Source organism: Oncorhynchus mykiss, chromosome 4 (assembly GCF_057628025.1).
Source record: "Oncorhynchus mykiss isolate SJ-2025 chromosome 4, ASM5762802v1, whole genome shotgun sequence".
Lineage (NCBI taxonomy): Eukaryota > Metazoa > Chordata > Actinopteri > Salmoniformes > Salmonidae > Oncorhynchus > Oncorhynchus mykiss.
Window position 1 is genome coordinate 31,427,575 of NC_143025.1, and position 20,598 is coordinate 31,448,172.

At 41.5% G+C, this 20,598-nt stretch overlaps 1 protein-coding gene across 1 annotated transcript; it reads right to left on the reverse strand.

Moving 5' to 3' along the window:
• Positions 1-2,502: 2,502 nt before the first annotated feature.
• Positions 2,503-18,886, reverse strand: LOC110521694 (regulator of G protein signaling 5). The gene is made up of 5 exons (XM_021599472.3): positions 18,762-18,886; positions 14,664-14,777; positions 8,320-8,381; positions 5,511-5,677; positions 2,503-5,347 (listed from the first exon to the last, which is right to left on the reverse strand). The coding sequence occupies exons 1-5, from the start codon at positions 18,803-18,805 to the stop codon at positions 5,186-5,188; spliced, it is 549 nt and encodes a 182-aa protein (XP_021455147.3). The 5' UTR covers positions 18,806-18,886; the 3' UTR covers positions 2,503-5,185.
• Between the last annotated feature and the right edge of the window lie 1,712 nt (positions 18,887-20,598).

Consider the following 20,598-nt stretch of genomic DNA (forward strand, 5'->3'; position numbering starts at 1 on the left):
GTATTTCATAAACAAACTTGATATCAATAAAAACACTAACTAATTGGTAGAGCTACCTTAACTTGTTACTTTACTTCAGGATTTTTGTGTTTTGATGTATTTCTTATACCTTTTAAGATTTTTTTCTGGTAGATGTTGTCTAAGATCCATTTTCCATCTGTTTGACCAAAAGTCAAAGCCTTTGCTTATTCCAAATTTGTGGGATGGAAAATTGTAAAAATGTATATTTCCCTTAATGTCTAAAAATATAGACTCTTAGCTTTAATTTGACACCCATTTTGACATGCTCCTTTAAATTTCACGTTGGTGCTCATGGAAATGCCCAGCTCACAATGGTTTCAGAAAAACTCTTCAGTCCGTAAGCCTTTTAATACTATTACATGGAGGTTTATGGCCACTATCCATCAATGGGATCTAAACTTAGAGAACTTAGGGAGTACTATTTAGTTTTCTTTCCCCAAGTCTTGATGGCGATATTCCATGACAGATGAGCAAATTCACCTGAGAAGCTTCCTCACTGAATGCTGTAGGATGAGACAGCTTGTGCTTCTACGGACTAAGAGACGAGGAGCAGTTGAAGTGAAAAGTTCATATGAGGAGAGAAGGTGAAGCCCTTTTTTATAAAAGCAACCTTGATGTTTCTGTAATCCTAGCTTTCATCGTAATCCTCCATCTCTTCATGCTGACAGAAGAATTGAGGTGTTATCTGACCATCTCCACAGTGTGTGGGGTTTTATCTCCAGCCCAGTGTTGTGTGTACTCTCATGGTATATTATTGGACACATGGTTGGGGACGATATGGTTCATGGAGTGGTAATGGTGTTGATTGGCCAGAGAGTAAAAAGAGATGTAGGATATTTTTTAACATTATGAAGTCATGTTGTCTGTCTGGTCTGGCTTTTAACAGTATTGGTTCATAAAATGTATATTATAAAGATTTACCAGGATGACTGATAATCTTTATCCTGTTCCAATGACACAGCCCTCCCACTGGACACAGATGTCAGTTTAACATCATGTTTCGATTTTAATTTGGTTGAGTTGTCGACCAACATGAATTCAATGTGAAATCAACAACAAATGTCACCATGTTATTGAATTTAGGTTAAAAGTTGTGTGAAAACAATTGGAAATAACCGTATGTTGATGACTTTTTGCAAATCCAATTTGTTTTCCACGTTGATTCAACGTCATCACAGACTTTTTGGGAATTGAAATGAAGTGGAAACAACATTGGTTCATCCAGTTTTTGCCCATTTGGGTTGTATAAATCTCAACACATATGACAGAACCTGCTAGTGTGTGAAGTGAACGCATGTAAAAGGGAAGATAGAAAACCAACGAGACGTTTTGTCAGGTTCACAGATGACCACAAGGGGACATCACAACCCTCCGTGTGATTCTAAGAACACATGACAGAAATAAGGAGTGTGAAGCCTACATTTTAGGCTGTGACACTGTTTGTGCATCAGCTTCCTCTTTGTTTTCCACTCGCTACTCTGACGTTTTCATTCACTCGCGGGAAAATTATGCTCTCCTCCTGGGTACAATGTACGCACTATGTTAATTCGAAGAAAAACAACTTCTCTCTTCATGTGAGTAGTCGTGAGTCTGGAGGTTAGCTAACTCTGTCTCAGGAAGCTGTGTGTTTATTAATATACAATATCATAGCGGGTGTGTATTTTAGATGGGATTTATCATCATCTCCCCTCTGTCTTAAATTGATTATTAATTTTGTGTACTGTATGTAGGGGAGAGTTGTGAGTTGAGGCATTTTTTCCATTCAGCATTACTCCCGCAAGGGAAATATAGTATTTTTTCTAACAAAGATATTTACATATATTTCAAGATGTTGTGTATCCCTGGAAATAATCAGAATTCATGTAAATTGAGCCGCAGGACTGCATATGTTAAACCGACACGCATTTCTGTGCGGATTGAAAAATTACCACTACTTTTATCTTCATTTTTCAAGCACAATTCAACACAATCACAATTGATTTTTTTGTATTTTTATTATTTTAAGCATTAACACAGCCTTAACACCTAACAAACACTGTATTTAAAAAAAAACACTTTTAATATAGGCCAGGCCCTGTTTTTGACCTTGTATCCCAGTGATAATCCCTTGCATTATGCCTTGGAAAAAAACACTTCAATTTGCCATTGGCTCAACCATTGGCTCAATGTACCCCATGACTATTGGCTCAACTTAACCCAAGGCAAATATTTTGTCTACAGCCCAAACAGCTACAAGGATGCACTTTCATGCTAGGTTTAGGACCTCATATTCAAGCTTATAAAGACCCCCAACTGATTTATAGAACAATCCTAAAATGATCTACATTGGTTTAGATACAAGCATCATGATACCTCTAACACAGTAAATTAATATGACTTGGTGAAAATCCGTTTTTTGGACCAAACTTGCTTACCACTTTTCCCATGTGGTTTCTTCCTTCACAAACTCCATAAAATGATGAACTCTTTTTAAATATATGGTCAACATTTTTACATTTTCATTTTATTAATTTAGCACACACTCTTATCCAGTGTGACTTACAGTTTGTGCATTCATAGCTACTGTAGGTGGGACAACCACATATCACAGTCACAGTAAGTCAATGTTTTAAATAAAGTAGCTGTAAGTGAAGTCAGAGCTAGTAAAGGGGGGAAAAAGTCAAGTGCGAGTGTTAGTTCACAAAATTGTTATTTATGGGAGGACTTTATGGTTTCCTAGAAACAAGGATGGCTCAACTTACCCCTTTGGCTCAACTTACCCCACTCTCCCTTATGTATCTGTGTAATATTGATCCCTTATGTTGAGAGATTTCTTTAGCAAACGATAAACTTGTGATCACAAAAAGAGTAAAAAATACATGGGTATTGCATAATAAAACAGATAGTCAGATGTTTTCTCTTTTATGAGAGTTAAAATACATGGTTCTCTCCTGGATACTCTTCAATCGGTCCTCTCTTGGCCACAACTCCCATTCAGTCCAGTGGGGTAGTCAACTTAATCAACACAAATACTACTCAATACTGGTAGATATTTACATAGAAAAATAACTACATCTTCAGGAATTTAATGTGTTGATGTCTTTTATGTGGTTGACCACAAATAATACATGTGTCAGATATTAGCTCCATAAGTCATCGGTCCATAAGTGTTTTCACTGAAGGCACAACATCTCGAGCAATAGCAGTAGATTGGCCAATCTATGCAACCAGATACACTTATCAATGCCACATCAGAAACATGTTGTGTTGTGTTAGTATTGGGAAATTCCACAGTAAGAGAATACAACGATGCAACTATCGTTGTATTAGGACGATTGTTTAACAATTTCCACTGAAAACATTTCAAAAACACTGAAACGTTTCAAAAACACATTTGCTTGAAGAACACTGCAGATGCAACGTTTAGTAAAAGAAGGATGGCACAAACAGGACAAACCGTTATTCTGTTACCAAACTTTGCATCTGCTGTTCTTCAAGTAAATGAGTCAGTGGAAATGGTTCAAAGTAGTCCTTGAACATAGAGTTGTATGGTTGAACTTTGCAGTCATTGTTTTTGTTTGGCATACGTTTTAAAGTGAAAAGTCTCAGCATCATTCTGTCAAAGTGGAATTGCCTTATCGTTAATAAACTCTATTAGTGTACCGTGCCAAGTGATTGCAAAGTATGTGATCGAACATTTTAGCTTCAAGTGACATTTTCTATTGGACAATCAATGCATTACAATGACCATATTGTCAACTCCTGACCTGCAGTGTTGCAGTAAGTTGAATTGTGTGTATTGGGCAACAATATGGACTTGTACAGGTACTGAGTTGCTGTGTAATAATACTCCAATGTTGTGGCTATGACAGCTGCACCCTTAAAATATATAAAAACATGCAAGTGCAGAATAGAAACACAATGTAAGTTATTTATATCATTGCTACACTAGACTGAGATAGCGTACTGCAAGAGCCTTTTCATACCGATACACCTCTACTTTTCAGACCATGAAAGGTGTGAAGACTAGTTATGATAGTGAATGGTGAGTGATAAACAGAAATGCTCAAAGCTGTATAGAAATACTTGATAAGATTAGTTCATTCATAATGGAGTGCATATATTTATATTTTGTTATGCTAGAAAAGTCACAAAACTTTATGATGTTGATGTATTGGGTATGTGTCCTTTACTCATCTCCTATGCTTCATTGCTATCTTTAGGTGAAATGACTGATTTTCAATTAGTTCACCCCCCCCCCCAAAAAAAATAATATTTGGAGAAAATACTGAGTTCTATTCTTTTATGAGATCCACTCTTACTCGGTATTCCCATCTTATCAACGTACAATACAGTGGTCCGTAAACCACTGAACAAACTGCCTACCACTTGTCCCAAGGATTGCATGAGAGCATGGTTGGGGACACATTCTCACAGCTTCTCAAGGCACCTGGTTTCTACTGTATGTCTTTTCTTCTTAGACTGTTTACTACTTGGCTGTGGGAACACTAGAGTGTCCGGTTCCAAGAAGTCCCTCACCCTTTCTCCCCCATTTAGAACACTGGATGGGTACTGGGTGTGTCACTAAGAGTCTCAAGGCAGAGGTCATATTCTCCTCCCCAGAAACTCTGAAAGCCAATGGTATTTTATTCCAGAGAAAGTTGTTGTACAGATATGGTCTGTCTATCGGTCTGTCTATGATCTTTTTATTTAGACTATTTATTTACACTTTTTATTTAGACTATGGGACAAAATCATTAAAGATTACTTTGTCTGCAATAATTATGACCATTGGTTTATCTTTCTAAGAAATGGTGATGTTCAAATGTATTTGTTTAAATCACTGTTTAATTGATTGGTGGTTTGTTTGTCTCTCAGTTGGAGTAAACATTTTACAAATAATGTCATATTGTCATATTGTGTTTCCACACTCTTTACTTTTTTAATTGACTTGTAAAATGTTGATTGGTTACAGCTATATAAGACAAATATAGTAGTAATTAGTCATTTGAAATATGGAGTCAATGTGGTTTAGAATGAGGTCTATATATCTTTATGTTTGTCCTTAGTTATCAAACCTGCAGTCTTGCTTAAGTCAGTTCCATCAAATAATTTTAAAGGCCTAATTCCACTTCAAATGATAACCAATTGGTTTGGAATTTACCCTTACTTCGCAATCATCTTCTTAATTAACCAGCTCCTGGTACTTCTCGGATCTCAGGAAGCGGCCGAAGGAGTCCTTCTCCATCAGAGCATAAATTCTCTTCTGGGCCAGGTCAAAGGTTGTGGAGGAAAGGTCAACCAGATTCCTCAGGGTCACATCCTTGGTGTAATGATCAATGTTCACCTTAAGGGAGGAAAAGTGAGAAGTATGGGAGGGAGGAGAGAGTCAGACAGTCAGAGAGAGAGAGAGAGACAGAGAGAGACGGAGACAGGAAGGATAAGGTAAGTCTGGGCTTCCACAACAAATACAACAATAGTACACATTTGCTTGCCACGTTTTCTGTCACCTCTCTGGGTCCCTCGGTCTGGATGAAGTCCTCATAGATCTTTCTGGCTTTCACAGTCATCTTCATGGGAGACTTGGTCTTTTTGAAGTTCTCACAGGCCACCCAGAACTCAATGTTCTCCTCACTGAACTCAGAGCGCAGGAAGCCACGGAACATGGCCAGGCCATCTGGGAGATGGAGAGATAGAGGAGATGGGAAAATTAAATGATCAGAGAGAGAGTGAGTGGGGGAAGAGGGAAAAAGAGCAGAGAGCAAAGAGCAAAGAGAGAGAAAGTAGAGACAGAGTGAAATAGAGAGACAGTGAGTTGTTCCCATATTTTAACACAGAGGGCATTTGGCCAATCCTCCAACATCTCCCCTGAGTCCTGAATTCCAGAGACATGCTGCCACTGTGCCTCTGTTATGATAGGATGATGATAAGCTCCAATGGCTGAGTGTTTACAATATCAGAGTTGGGGGTTGGATTCTTACATGGCCCGCTAATCCTCAATATGTGTTGCTGAAGTGAAAACACAATGGGCCTGACTGTATATACAGTATACTGATCAAACATATAAGACAACATGTAAAGTGTTGGTCTCATGTTTCATAAGGTATAATAAAAGATCCCAGAAATGTTCCATAAGCACAGAAAGCTTATTTCTCTCAAATGTTGTTTACAAATGTGAATAAATCCCTGTTAGTGAGCATTTCACCTTTGCCATTTCTCCTGACAGGTGTGGCATATCAAGAAGCTGATTAAACCACATGATCATACCTTGTGCTGGGGACAATTAAAGGACACTTTAAGATGTGCAGTTTGTCACACAACACAATGCCACAGATGTTTCAAGTTTTGAGGGAGCGTGCATTTGGCATGCTGACTGCAGGAATGTCCACCAGAGCTGTTGCCAGAGAATTTAATGTTCATTTCTCTACCATGTAACCACGCCAGCCCAGGACCTCCACATCCGGCTTCTTCACCTGCGGGGTTGTCTGAGACCAGCCACCTGGACGGCTGATGAAAGTGAGGAGTACTTCTGTCCATTATAAAGCTCTTTTTGTAGGGAAAACCTCCTTGGCCTATGCCCTCCCAGGCCCACCTATGGCTGCGCCCTTGCCCAGTCATGTGAAATTCATAAATTAGGGCCTAATACATTGTTTTTTCAATTAACTGATTTCCTTATATGAACTGTGACTCAGTACATTTGTTGAAATTGTTGCATGTTGCTTTTATATTTTTGTTTAGTATAAATAAATAACCAGAACCCTGATCCAGCAACTTCCCTTGACTCAAAAAAAACACCTGACCTCTTTTTGGAAAAATCTCTTTGCTTTCATCTATCCAGGGACTCTACTATAGTGGGATTGCAGAGAGCTGAAGCGCATAGAGTGTAAAAATCATCTGTCCTCGGTTGCAACACTCACTACCGAGTTCCAAAATGCCTCTGGAAGCAATGTCAGCACAATAACTGTTCATTGGGAGCTTAATGAAATGGCGAAGCAGCCTCATACAAGCCTAAGATCACCATGCGCAATGCCAAGCGCCAGCTGGTGTGGTGTAAAGCAAGCTGCCATTGGACTCTGGAGCAGTGGAAATGTGTTCTGAGGAGTGATGAATCACGATTCACCATCTGGCAGTCCGACGGATGAATCTGGGTTTGGCGGATGCCAGGTGAACGCTACCTACTTGAATGCATAGTGCAAACTGTAAAGTTTGGTGGATGAGGAATAATGGTCTGGGGCTGTTTTTCATGGTTTGGGCTAGGCCCCTTAGTTCCAGTGAAGAGAATCTTAACGCTACAGCATACAATGACATTCTAGACGATTCTGTGCTTTCAACTTTGTAGCAACATTTTGGGGAAGGCCCTTTCCTGTTTCGTCATGACAATGCCCCTGTGCACAAAGTGAGGTCTATACAGAAATGTTTTGTTGAGATCGTGTGGAAGAACTTGACTGGTCAGCACAGAGCTCTGACCTCAACCCCATCAAACACATTTGGGAGGATTTGGAACACAGACTGAAAGCCAGGCCCAATCGCCCAACCTCAGTGCCCGTCCTCACTAATGCTCTTGTGGCTGAATGGAAGCAAGTCTCCGCAGCAATGTTCCAACATCTAGTGGCAAGCCTTCCCAGAAGAAAGGACATTATTATAGCAGGAAAGGGGGGACCAACTCCCCATTACTTCCCATGATTTTGGTTGTGTTCAACGAGCAGGTGTCCATATACTTTTGGTCAAGTAGTGTATCTGTATTCAATAGACGGTTCTGATTGAAAAGTGTTTTTTTTTTGCAGCGTGGAGCAGTTCCCAGGAAAACATTTAATGCAATTGTTAGATGCTACCACACCCACCTCCAAATCAAAATACTGCTGTAGATGTCAATGTTTGCTCGCACATGCTCCGTTTTACTTCCTGTCTGGCAGCATGGTGCCTGTATTGCGACGCTGATTAGCTAGGACAAACAGGTGTGAAACACAGGCGAGCGCAGAAAATGAGAACACAATATGAAATTCATGTTTGGTTTTGATTTGGAGGAGGGTGGTAGCATCTAAAAATTGGATTTAATATGAAACAGCAAATGTGTTTTCAAGGCTTACTTACTTAATACAGACTTTAGGTTCACAGATGGATTATAAAATGTTAGTTCTCCCAGGAGATCTCTCTGCATAACGATAATGAATACCATCAGACTTAATGTTAATTCTAGTCGGTCTGCTCAGTATTTCGTGTAAAGTATCATATGATTGAGTTAAGAAACATATGGTTTTCTAGAAGACCTCATGGCTTTTCACAAGGACTTATTTGGTGTGTATTTCTGGGCGTACTTACAGCTGTTGGTCAGCACATGGTCCAGGGACTCACGCCACTGAGCAGCCTCTTCAGGAACGGGCCTGTTCAACACACAAACACAATATAACAGTTAAACAACACACACCTTACCCTTGATTAAACAGTTTGTGACCCACAGCCTATTAATACAGCACCCTGTAAGGTCATTGAGGTTTAGAGGTCCTCGATTGTTCTCCCCCTAATACACACACACACACACACACACACACACACACACACACACACACACACACACACACACACACACACACACACACACACACACACACACACACACACACACACACACACACACACACACACCCTGCAGCAAAACCTACATCAAAGCCATCCATAACAAAGTAATCAGATCAAAGTTGTGTACATACAAAACGTGGTGACCACGTCGTTATCTAATTTAATAACCATATTTTATTGGCTCCTGCCAAACCCCTCTCAATAATCATAAGCTGTGAAATACAGTTTGACAGAACAAACCCTACATCATTTGAAGTCACGTGAAGTCATATGGGTGTGATATTTATACCCAGGTTGTGAAGTCCCGCCCCCTCATAAATCACAAGATTTTGCCGCTAAGCATTTTGGAAACTAAGCATTGCCAAACTGTCCAGACCCACATCACCAGCCCCTCCCCACCAATACACACAATCACACAAACCTCTCTCCTGACCCATCACCACTTCAAACATTTTCACTGGTTAAGAAAATTGGACAATGTGTATTACCCAGACATGGAACACCCATCCTAACTAACCCATCATACCAACCCCCACGTGTCACCATAGTCCCCAATACAATACCCCCTTTACCAACACAATAGTCTCTTTCACCCCACCAACACCTTTCACAACATATCTGCACACAGACACTAGGACCCCTTCTAACATCCACAATACTATAATCAGAACAGTGGGGTGTGATGTTTACATACAACACGTGGTAAAAAAACAAAAAAACACAAGGGTGTCATATTCATCTCCACTTTGTGAAGCCCTGGCCACCCAGAACAATGGGGTTGATATTTACATACAACACGTGGGTGTGATATTAACATCCTGGTGTGAAGTCACACCTGGGTGTGATTTTTAAATCATAGGCGGAAGCCCCCCCCCATAAATCAACGAGATGAGGATTAAAGTTTCACAGAAGCCACCCTACAATAACTACTAACACATATAGTACAAGCAAACACACAGCCAGAGATGTTAAGCTATTGATGGTAGCTCAGCATGGTGATAATAGTTTCCCATCAGCATGATACCTGCCATTGCATCAACTAGTGCGAGAGAGAGCCCTGCAGCATCTAACCATAATTGATGGCTGTACTACTGAGCTAGTAGGGAAAATAGTCATTATGTAAGAGGTTCCACAAGTAAGTGGATGATCTCTCTCGTTCTCATTATATTTTATCCAGAGTGAATTACAGGTGCAATTAGGGTTAAGTGCCTTGCTCAAGGGAACATCAAAAGATTTTTCACCTTGTAGCTGGTTTGAATCCCTGAGCTGACGTTTCAGTTACTGGTATATGGCCGAATACAAACAGTGTAGTCATTCCCTCCGCCAGGCAATCAAACAAGCGAAACGTCAATATAGAGACAAAGTGGAGTCGCAATTCAACGGCTCGCACACAAGACGGATGTGGCAGGGTCTACAAACAATCACGTACTAAAAAATGAAAACCAGCCATGTTACAGACACCGACGTCTAAACACCTTGTTTGCCTGCTTTGAGGATAATACAGTGCCACCAAAGTGGTCCGCTACCAAGGACTGTGGGCTCTCCTTCTCCGTGGCTGACGTGAGTAAGACATTTAAACATGTTAACCCTTGCCGCGTCCTCAGAGCACGCGCAGACCAGTTGGCTGGTGTGTTTAGGAACATATTCAATCTCTCCCTATCTCAGTCTGCTGTCCCCACATGCTTCAGGATGGCCACCATTGTTCTTGTACCCAAGAAGGCAAAGTTAACTGAACTAAATTACTATCGCCCTGTAGCACTCACTTCTATCATCATGAAGTGCATTGAGAGACTAAACAAGGATCATATCACCTGCACCTTACCTGTCACCCTAGACCCACTGCAATTTGCATACCGCCCCAATAAGTCCACAGACGATGCAATCGCCATCACACTGCACACTGCCCTATTCCATCTGGACAAGAGGAATACCTATGGAAGAAAGCTGTTCATTGACTACAGCTCAGCAGTCAAAACCATAGTACTCTCCAAGCTCATCTTAAGCTTGAGGCCCTGGGTCTCAACCCAACCCCATGCAATTGGGACCTGGACTTAGGAGGAACTATTGGATATAAGAGCAACGTCAACTCACCATCATTACGATCAGGAATACGACTTTCCCGAAGCAGATCCTCTGTTTTGCCCACCACCCAGGACAATGGATTGGATCCCAGCCGGCAAACCAAAACAAAGACGCCGTAAAAGGGGCAGACGAAGCGATCTTCTGGTCAGGCTCCGGAGACGGGCATATCACGCACCGCTTCCGAGCATACTACTCGCCAATGTCCAGTCTCTTGACAACAAGGTAGATGAAATCTGAGCACGGGTAGCATTCCAGAGAGACATAAGAGACTGTAACGTTCTTTGCTTCACAGAAACATGGCTCACTCGAGACACGCTATCGGAGTCGATACAGCCAGCTGCTTTCTTCACGCATCGCACCGACAGAAATAAGCATCTTTCTGATAAGAAGAAGGACGGGGAGAGGGGTATGCCTTATGATTAACGAGACATGGTGTGATCATAACATCATACAGGAACTCAAGTTCTTCTGTTCACCTGACTTGGTATTCCTCACAATCAAATGTTGACCGCATTATCTACCAAGATAATTCTCTTCGATTATAATCACAACCACATTTATTCCCCCCCAAGCAGACACATCGATGGCCCTGAACGAACTTCATTTGACTATGTAAATTGGAAACACATATCCTGAGGCTGCATTCATTGTAGCTGGGTATTTTAACAAGGCTAATCTGAAAACAAGACTCCCTAATTTCTATCAGCATATTGATTGTGCAACCAGGGCTTGTAAAACCCTGGATCATTGTTATTCTAACTTCCGCGATGCATATAAGGCCCTACCCCGCCCTTCTTTCGGAAAAGCTGATCACGACTCCATTTTGTTGCTTCCAGCCTATAGACAGAAACTAAAACAGGAATCTCCCACGCTCAGGTCTGTTCAACGCTGGTCCGACCAATCTGATTCCACACTTCAAGATTGCTTCGATCACGTGGACTTGGATATGTTCCGTATTGCGTCAAACAACAACATGACGAATACACTGATTCGGTGAGCAAGTTTATTAGCAAGTGCATCGGCGATGTCGTACCCACAGCAACTATTAAAACATTTCCAAACCAGCAGCATTCGTGCGAAACTGAAAGCACAAACCACTGCTTTTAATCATAGCAAGGTGACCGGAAACATGACTGAATACAAACAGTGTAGCTATTCCCTCCACAAGGCAATCAAACAAGCTAAGCGTCAGTATAGAGACAAAGTAGAGTCGCAATTCAACGGCTCAGACACAAGAGGTATGTGGCAGGGTCTACAGTCAATCACGGATAACTAAAAGAAAACCAGCCCCGTCGCGGACCAGGATGTCTTGCTCCCAGACAGACTACAGCTCAGCATTTAACACCATTGTACCCTCCAAACTTGTCATCAAGCTCAAGATCCTGGGTCTCGACCTCGCCCTGTGCAACTGGGTACTTCCTGACTGGCCGCCCCCAGGTGGTGACGGTAGGTAACAACATCTCCACCCCGCTGATCCTCAACACTGGGGCCCCACAAGGGTGCGTTCTGAGCCCTCTCCTGTACTCCCTGTTCACCCACGACTGCATGGCCATGCACGCTTCCAACTCAATCATCAAGTTTGCAGACGACACTACAGTGGTAGGCTTGATTCCCAACAAGGACGAGACGGCCTAAATGGAGGAGGTGAGGGCCCTCGTAGTGTGGTGTCAGGATAATAACCTCACACTCAACGTCAACAAAACAAAGGAGATGATCGTGGATTTCAGGAAACAGCAGAGGGAGCACCCCCCTATCCACATCGACGGGACAGTAGTGGAGAGGGTAGTATGTTTTAAGTTCCTCAGCGTACACATCACAGACAAACTGAATTGGTCCACCGACACAGACAGCGTGGTGAAGAAGGCGCAGCAGCGCCTCTTCAACCTCAGGAGGCTGAAGAAATTTGGCTTGTCACCAAAAGCACTCACAAACTTTTACAGATGCGCAATCGAGAGCATCCTGTCGGGCTGTATCACCGCCTGGTACGGCAACTGCTCCGCCCAAAACCGTACGACTCTCCAGAGGGTAGTAAGGTCTGCACAACGCATCACCGGGGGCAAACTACCTGCCCTCCAGGACACCTACACCACCCAATGTCACAGGAAGGCCATAAAGATCATCAAGGACAACAACCACCCGAGCAACTGCCTGTTCACCCCGCTATCATCCAGAAGGCGAGGTCAGTACAGGCGCATCAAAGCAGGGACCGAGAGACTGAAAAACAGCTTCTATCTCAAGGCTATCAGACTGTTAAACAGCCACCACTAACATTGAGCGGCTGCTGCCAACATACTGACTCAACTCCAGCCACTTTAATATTGTAAAAGTTGATGAAAAATGTATCACTAGCCACTTTAAACAATGCCACTTCATATAATGTTTACATACCCTACATTACTCATCTCATATGTATATACTGTTCCTGATACCATCTACTGCATCTTGCCTACGCCGTTCTGTACCATCACTCATTCATATATTTTTATGTACATATTCTTCATTCCTTTACACTTGTGTGTATAAGGTAGTTGTTGTGAAATTGTTAGGTTAGATTAGTCGTTGGTTATTACTGCATTGTCGGAACTAGAACCACAAGCATTTCGCTACTCTCGCATTAACATCTGCTAACCATGTGTATGTGACAAATACAATTTTATTTTATTTGACGCGCCGCCTCCGGTGGTGAAGGTAGGATACAACATCTCCACTTTGCTGATCCTCAACACTCCACAACGGTGCGTGCTCAGCCCCCTCCTGTACTTCTTGTTTACCCATGACTGCACACCTCCAACTCGATCATCAAGTTTGCAGATGACACAACAGTAGTAGGCTTGATCACCAACAACGATGAGACAGCCTATAGGGAGGAGGTGAGGGCACTCAGAGTGTGGTGTCAGAATAGCAAACTCTCACTCAACATCAACAAAACAAAGGAGATGATCGTGGACTTCAGGAAACAGCAGGGGGAGTACCCTCCTATCGAAGGACAGCAGTGGAGAAGGTGGAAAGTTTTAAGTTCCTCGGCGTACACATCACTGACAAACTGAAATGGTCAACCCACACAGACAGTGTAGTGAAGGAGGCTGAAGAAATTTGGCTTGGCACCTAAAACCCTCACAAAATTTTACAGATGCACAATTGACAGCATCTTGTCCGGCTGTACCACCACCTGGTATTGCAATTGCACTGTCCGCAACTGCAGGGTTCTCCAAAGGGTGGTGCGGTCTGCACATCGCCCCACCGGAGGCAAAATACCTGCCCTCTAGGACACCTGCAATGCCCGATGTCACAGGAAGGCCAAAAAGATCATCAACGACAACAACCAACCGAGGCACTGCCTGTTCACCCAGCTACCATCCAGAAGGCGAGGTCAGTACAGGTGCATTAAAGCTGGGAACGAGAGACTGAAAAATAGCTTCCATCTCAAGGCCATCAGACCGTTAAACAGCCATCACTAACACAGAGAGGCTGCTGCTTACATACAGACTTCAAATCATTGGCCACTCTAATGAATGGATCACTAGTCACTTTATTAATGGCACTTTAATAACGATATTTACATACAGTGCCTTGAAAAAGTATTCATCCCCTTTGTATTTTTCTATTTTGTTGCATTACAAACTGTAAATTAAATAGATTTTTATTTGGATTTCATATGATGGACACACACAAAATAGTCCAAATTGGTGAAATGAAACAAATAACTTGTTTCAAAAAATAAATAAGAATTAAAAACAGAAAAGTGGTGCGTGCATAGGTATTCACCCACAATTACCTTCAGAAGTCACATTTACCAATGTCAATTGACAAGGTTGGCAGCAGAGAAGTTTCTATATGTTTCCTTCCTTTGAGGAGCACAGAGATGTAACTGATGCACTCTGTAGCCATGCTGTTCTAAGGTGTTTGCGGGAGTGTGTGTGGGAGTGTGTGCGAGAGAGAGAGTATGTGTTAATGTTTGTGTATGTGAGGGCTGTCTGAGGGAAGGAGAAAGTTACACTACTCACTTCTGAAGCTTCTCTGGCTTCTTCTCTGGTTTCTCGGGGTAGGGGATAATCAGGTCAATGCCATTCTCAGGCTTCTGGAGGAGAACCCCCAACTTAGACTTGATCTCTTTAGCCCTGAGAAAGAAAACATAAGGAAGGGCATTAAGGATGATGCTGTAATTTTTTTAATGACACACATTCAGAAAATTGCCCTTGCTAGAAGCATGTGTTTCAGACATAAGGAAGTGGATGGCTGCAAACTTTCTACTTTTAAACTCGGACAAAACAGAGATGCTTGTTCTAGGTCCCAAGAAACAAAGAGATCTTCTGTTGAATCTGACAATTAATCTTAATGGTTGTACAGTCGACTCAAATAAAACTGTGAAGGACCTCGGCGTTACTCTGGACCCTGATCTCTCTTTTGAAGAACATATCAAGACCATTTCAAGGACAGCTTTTTTCCATCTACGTAACATTGCAAAAATCAGAAACTTTCTGTCCAAAAATGATGCAGAAAAATTAATCCATGCTTTTGTCACTTCTAGGTTAGACTACTGCAATGCTCTACTTTCCGGCTACCCGGATAAAGCACTAAATAAACTTCAGTTAGTGCTAAATACGGCTGCTAGAATCCTGACTAGAACCAACATTTTTTATCATATTACTCCAGTGCTAGCCTCTCTAGACTGGCTTCCTGTCAAAGCAAGGGCTGATTTCAAGGTTTTACTGCTAACCTACAAAGCATTACATGGGCTTGCTCCTACCTATCTCTCTGATTTGGTCCTGCCGTACATACCTACACGTACGCTACGGTCACAAGACGCAGGCCTCCTAATTGTCCCTAGAATTTCTAAGCAAACAGCTGGAGGCAGGGCTTTCTCCTTTAGAGCTCCATTTTTATGGAACGGTCTGCCTACCCATGTCAGAGACGCAAACTCGGTCTCAACCTTTAAGTCTTTACTGAAGACTCATCTCTTCAGTGGGTCATATGATTGAGTGTAGTCTGGCCCAGGAATGGGAAGGTGAACGGAAAGGCTCTGGAGCAACGAACCACCCTTGCTGTCTCTGCCTGGCCGGTTCCCCTCTTTCCACTGGGATTCTCTGCCTCTAACCCTATTACAGGGGCTTAGTCACTGGCTTACTGGGGCTCTCTCATGCCGTCCCTGGAGGGGGTGCGTCACCTGAGTGGGTTGATTCACTGATGTGGTCATCCTGTCTGGGTTGGCGCTCCCCCTTGGGTTGTGCCATGGCGGAGGTCTTTGTGGGCTATACTCAGCCTTGTCTCAGGATGGTAAGTTGGTGGTTGAAGATATCCCTCTAGTGGTGTGGGGGCTGTGCTTTGGCAAAGTGGGTGGGGTTATATCCTTCCTGTTTGGCCCTGTCCGGGGGTGTCCGCGGATGGGGCCACAGTGTCTCCTGACCCCTCCTGTCTCAGCCTCCAGTGTTTATGCTGCAGTAGTTTATGTGTCGGGGGGGGATAGGGTCAGTTTGTTATATCTGGAGTACTTCTCCTGTCCTATTCGGTGTCCTGTGTGAATCTAAGTGTGCGTTCTCTAATTCTCTCCTTCTCTCTTTCTTTCTCTCTCTCGGAGGACCTGAGCCCTAGGACCATGCCCCAGGACTACCTGACATGATGACTCCTTGCTGTCCCCAGTCCACCTGGCCGTGCTGCTGCTCCAGTTTCAACTAACCTGAGCCCTAGGACCATGCCCCAGGACTACCTGACATGATGACTCCTTGCTGTCCCCAGTCCACCTGACCGTGCTGCTGCTCCAGTTTCAACTGTTCTGCCTTATTATTATTTGACCATGCTGGTCATTTATGAACATTTGAACATCTTGGCCATGTTCTGTTATAATCTCCACCCGGCACAGCCAGAAGAGGACTGGCCACCCCACATAGCCTGGTTCCTCTCTAGGTTTCTTCCTAGGTTTTGGCCTTTCTAGGGAGTTTTTCCTAGCCACCGTGCTTCTACACCTGCATTGCTTGCTGTTTGGGGTTTTAGGCTGGGTTTCTGTACAGCACTTTGAGATATCAGCTGATGTACGAAGGGCTATATAAATACATTTGATTTGATTTGATTTGAGTTAGAACAGTATAACGACCATATTAATGGCTTTGGCTAATGCAGATTTTAGTCAGGAAAACCAAGTGAGCACAGATTGAAAAGCAATCAGCAACAGAGCAGAAGACCTACAGTACACTGTAAGACTTTTCTGTCATTTCAACAGTAAAACACTGTAAGATGCACAGTATACCGTAAATGTGTTCTACAGCATAGATTACACTGCATTATGGGTCAAATGCTGAATAATACTGTTATTAACTGTAATTAGGGAGCCTCCTGTAAAAATTACTCTAATATATTGTACTTTTTTTTGTTTGTTTTTACAGTAATAGCTTATGCCTACTGTAGATTCAAATGATTCATTTCAGGTGCCATCTTCATGCTGTTGGGTGAGACATGAAGCTCAGGGTTTTTAATAAATATAATCTTGAAGCAGCTGTGAAGTGGAAGAATATTTTCAGATGCTGCTGGGTAGGTACCTTGCCTTGTCTATAAGCAGATTTATAAACAAATAAGGGCATTAAGGAGGATGCTGTAATTTTTTTAAATGACTCAGACAGCCCTCACACACACAAACATGAACACAGTATTTACTTTTATTTACAAAGCCATTTTGGGATTACTACCTTTTTGTTTGGGCATTTTTATTGTTCAGAAATGTGGTGGGTACTCTCTTCGTTTGCTGGACATTATCCTGCTAACTGTTCCAAATGTCCAAACTGAATTTGGTAAAAGGGCTTTTATGTACTCTGCGCCATCGTCTTGGAACGCCTTACAAAACAGTTTTAAACTGGAAGAACTTGTCCCGATTGATATTTTTAAATCACTGATGAATGATCTTGAGACTGATTCCCTGTCCTGTCAATGTTTTTAATTGGCTGTTTTTGATGTTGTTATATTCTTGTGAATTCTATGGTTTTTACTAGATTACTTGTAGTTTTTCATGTTGTTTGTCTGTAATATTTGTAATGACTTGGTGCTGCCTATCTTGGGCAGGACGCTCTTGAAAAAGAGATTTTAAATCTCAATGAGTCCTTCCTGGTTAAATAAAGTTTAAATAAAATAAAATTGCTAGCCAATGTTGAATTACTGCATGTTTCCTTAGCTAGCCTAGCTAGATAGCTGGCAAATGTTTGCTAGCTACCTACCTCAAGTTGACAAAAGCCATTTTGGTCATGTATCTTAAATCCAGGATTTTTGATCAACTGGTAGCTGTTGTCTAATTGCTTTGAGTGATGAGCAGTTTTCAGCGAATGCATATTGGAAAAACAGCCAATGAGTTCTATTGCTATATTTGCCAATTATTTATCCTTTATCAAAAAAAACATCCTTTATCAAAAAATACTGCTCCGAGTAATAGTTTGATTTAATAAATTAATATGCATAACTCAATATATAAGTTATAAATCATGTATGCATGATACTGGTATGTATCAATCCTCCCTTTTGCCAGAAACAGGGCAGTGCAGTATATCATACTGATTTCTCTTAGCTTTTTTGGTCTAATCTGCTTCTTATTAAGTTAATCACCAGAGGATGACAAAGAGCACAAACTGTACCTCTTTTTTGCTTTTAAGTTTGGCAAAATCTTCCTGTCTTGCAGGTGGAAGAAATAGCTGAGTCTGGACTGCAGTAGTGGATTACAGTCAGCAAGATGCTAACATTAAGCCATTAAGATCTTATCCGATCATGGAACAATACCTTTATCTCTGCAACTGGAACCTTTCAACTTTTTAGACAGTTGAAAGATTTTGGAAGAGTATTTAATCAAGTTTCCATTTATCGTACATGTTTTGCAAAAAGTAGAAAAATGATTTAATGAAGAACTATATTCACAGTTAACTTCATTACCATACAGCATATGTCAATGACATTAAAAATGAACTATGAATAAAGAAATCTGATTTTAATTACAGACCAAACATTTTCCGACTAAGAAATCAGCCTCGGAAACATGTGATGTGATATCTCTGGGGTTATTTCAGGCAAGCTACAGTAGGAGAGATGACCCTTTCAGAGAGCAGAAGAGCATATTGCTTTTGGTATCTCACCTTTCCAGACATGATTGGGGTAATGCAGCTAATCCTCTACACATTTTCTGTTTTTCTTTTGATGTGTTGTTGAGTGAGTCCACCACCGTAAGATTCCCTTTTTCTTTTTGACTTTGTCTTTCAGCACTCTTGAGGAGTTTATATACATAGTGCCTATTGGCTCAGTGCCAAGAGCATAAGCCAATGAAATGGAGGCCTGCAACTGCAGGAAGAAAAGTCAGGGTCAGCTGGATGAGAAGTGGTCTGGTAGAACTGGGATGGCTGGAAGTAGCGGTTAGTCCCTAACCACAAATCTGGGACCAGATGCTTAAATTTACGAAGGTAAAAAAAAGTTGCACTGAACTGAACCATTGATCAGGTGGTGAAGAGAAATGTGTCAAGTAATTAAGCAGGCTTTTAACAGCCTATTAACACTCAAATCAAGATTACTTTCGATTATCTTTCTCAATTAGCAAAACATGGAAGTGAATTCAACTTGAGGTATAGACGGCAAGTAGGGGGTCCTAGTACTGGCATGAACTCTAGCGGAGCTGGAAAAACATGTTTCAGATAAACATTATCTATGTGAGCAATGCATGCATGGCTCTTTCAACCATCACACAAAGCAAACATCATTAGCTATAAATAGGAAAGGTTCAGTCACAGATATCCTGTCTACAGCTGTTGAGGGAAAAAAAATGAAAGACCAAACCTGGTAATTTATATGGTAGTTGGAGCCATTCATGTTTATCCAAAAAGACCAACACTTATCTCCTTACAAGAGAGATCCGGACCTCATGTTAAAAGTTGCTATTAAAGTAGTTTCATGTTGAATTGTTTTCCACATTGTGTTGATTAGTCAGAGTGACAAATGTATCTGACCATGCTGTAATCAAGAATGGTGAACAACGATTGCATTTCCCCATTGACGAGTAATGGTATGCATAGACATAGAGTGCACACCCACGCTCTCCAACTTTCTTTGGCACTAGCAAGTCTCAGTAGACTGAGGTTTGGACTTGAACCCTGAACAATGGGATGTGAAGTTACCATTCCTTTATAGCTGATAACATTGGGTACTAATGTACAGTAACACGAAAAAGACTGGCTCACATACCCATGCCAACTCAAGCTGATTGTCATGTGAAAGTTCACCACACTGGTAAAGAATGTAGCTACACCAACAACACTAAATAAGGTCTACTCGCTAATGGTGGTACAGAGTAATACTTGCTGTATATCAATCATTATAAAGCCAAATCATAACAATGATAACAGTGGGACTTCTCAAAAACGTGCTTGTCTGAGAGTTGAGGTATATCCCATTTATCTTGGATAGATTGTGAAACAAGCCTGCATTTAATAAACGGTGTATATTCTCAGTGATGTAATCATTCATCTAAAAACACTGGACTGATGAAGCTAATGCAATGTAACTTGTGACAACATCTCACACAATTACAGTTGAAGTCAGAAGTTTACATACACCTTAGCCAAATTCATTTAAATTCAGTTTTTCATAATTCCTGACATTTATTCCTTAGAAAAAATTCCCTGTTTTATGTCAGTTAGGATCACCACTTTATTTTAAGAATGTGAAATGTCAGAATAATAGTAGAGAGAATGAGTTATTTCAGCTTTTATTTATTTCATCACTTTCCCAGTGGGTCAGATGTTTACATACACTCAATTGGTATTTGGTAGCATTGCATTAAAATAGTTTAAAACCTTTTTGGGATAGGTAGCATCATTTTCACTTTTGGATGAATAGCGTGCCCAGAGTGAAATGCCTCCTACTCTGTCCCAGATGCTAATATATGCATATTATTATTAGTATTGGATAGAAAACACTCTGAAG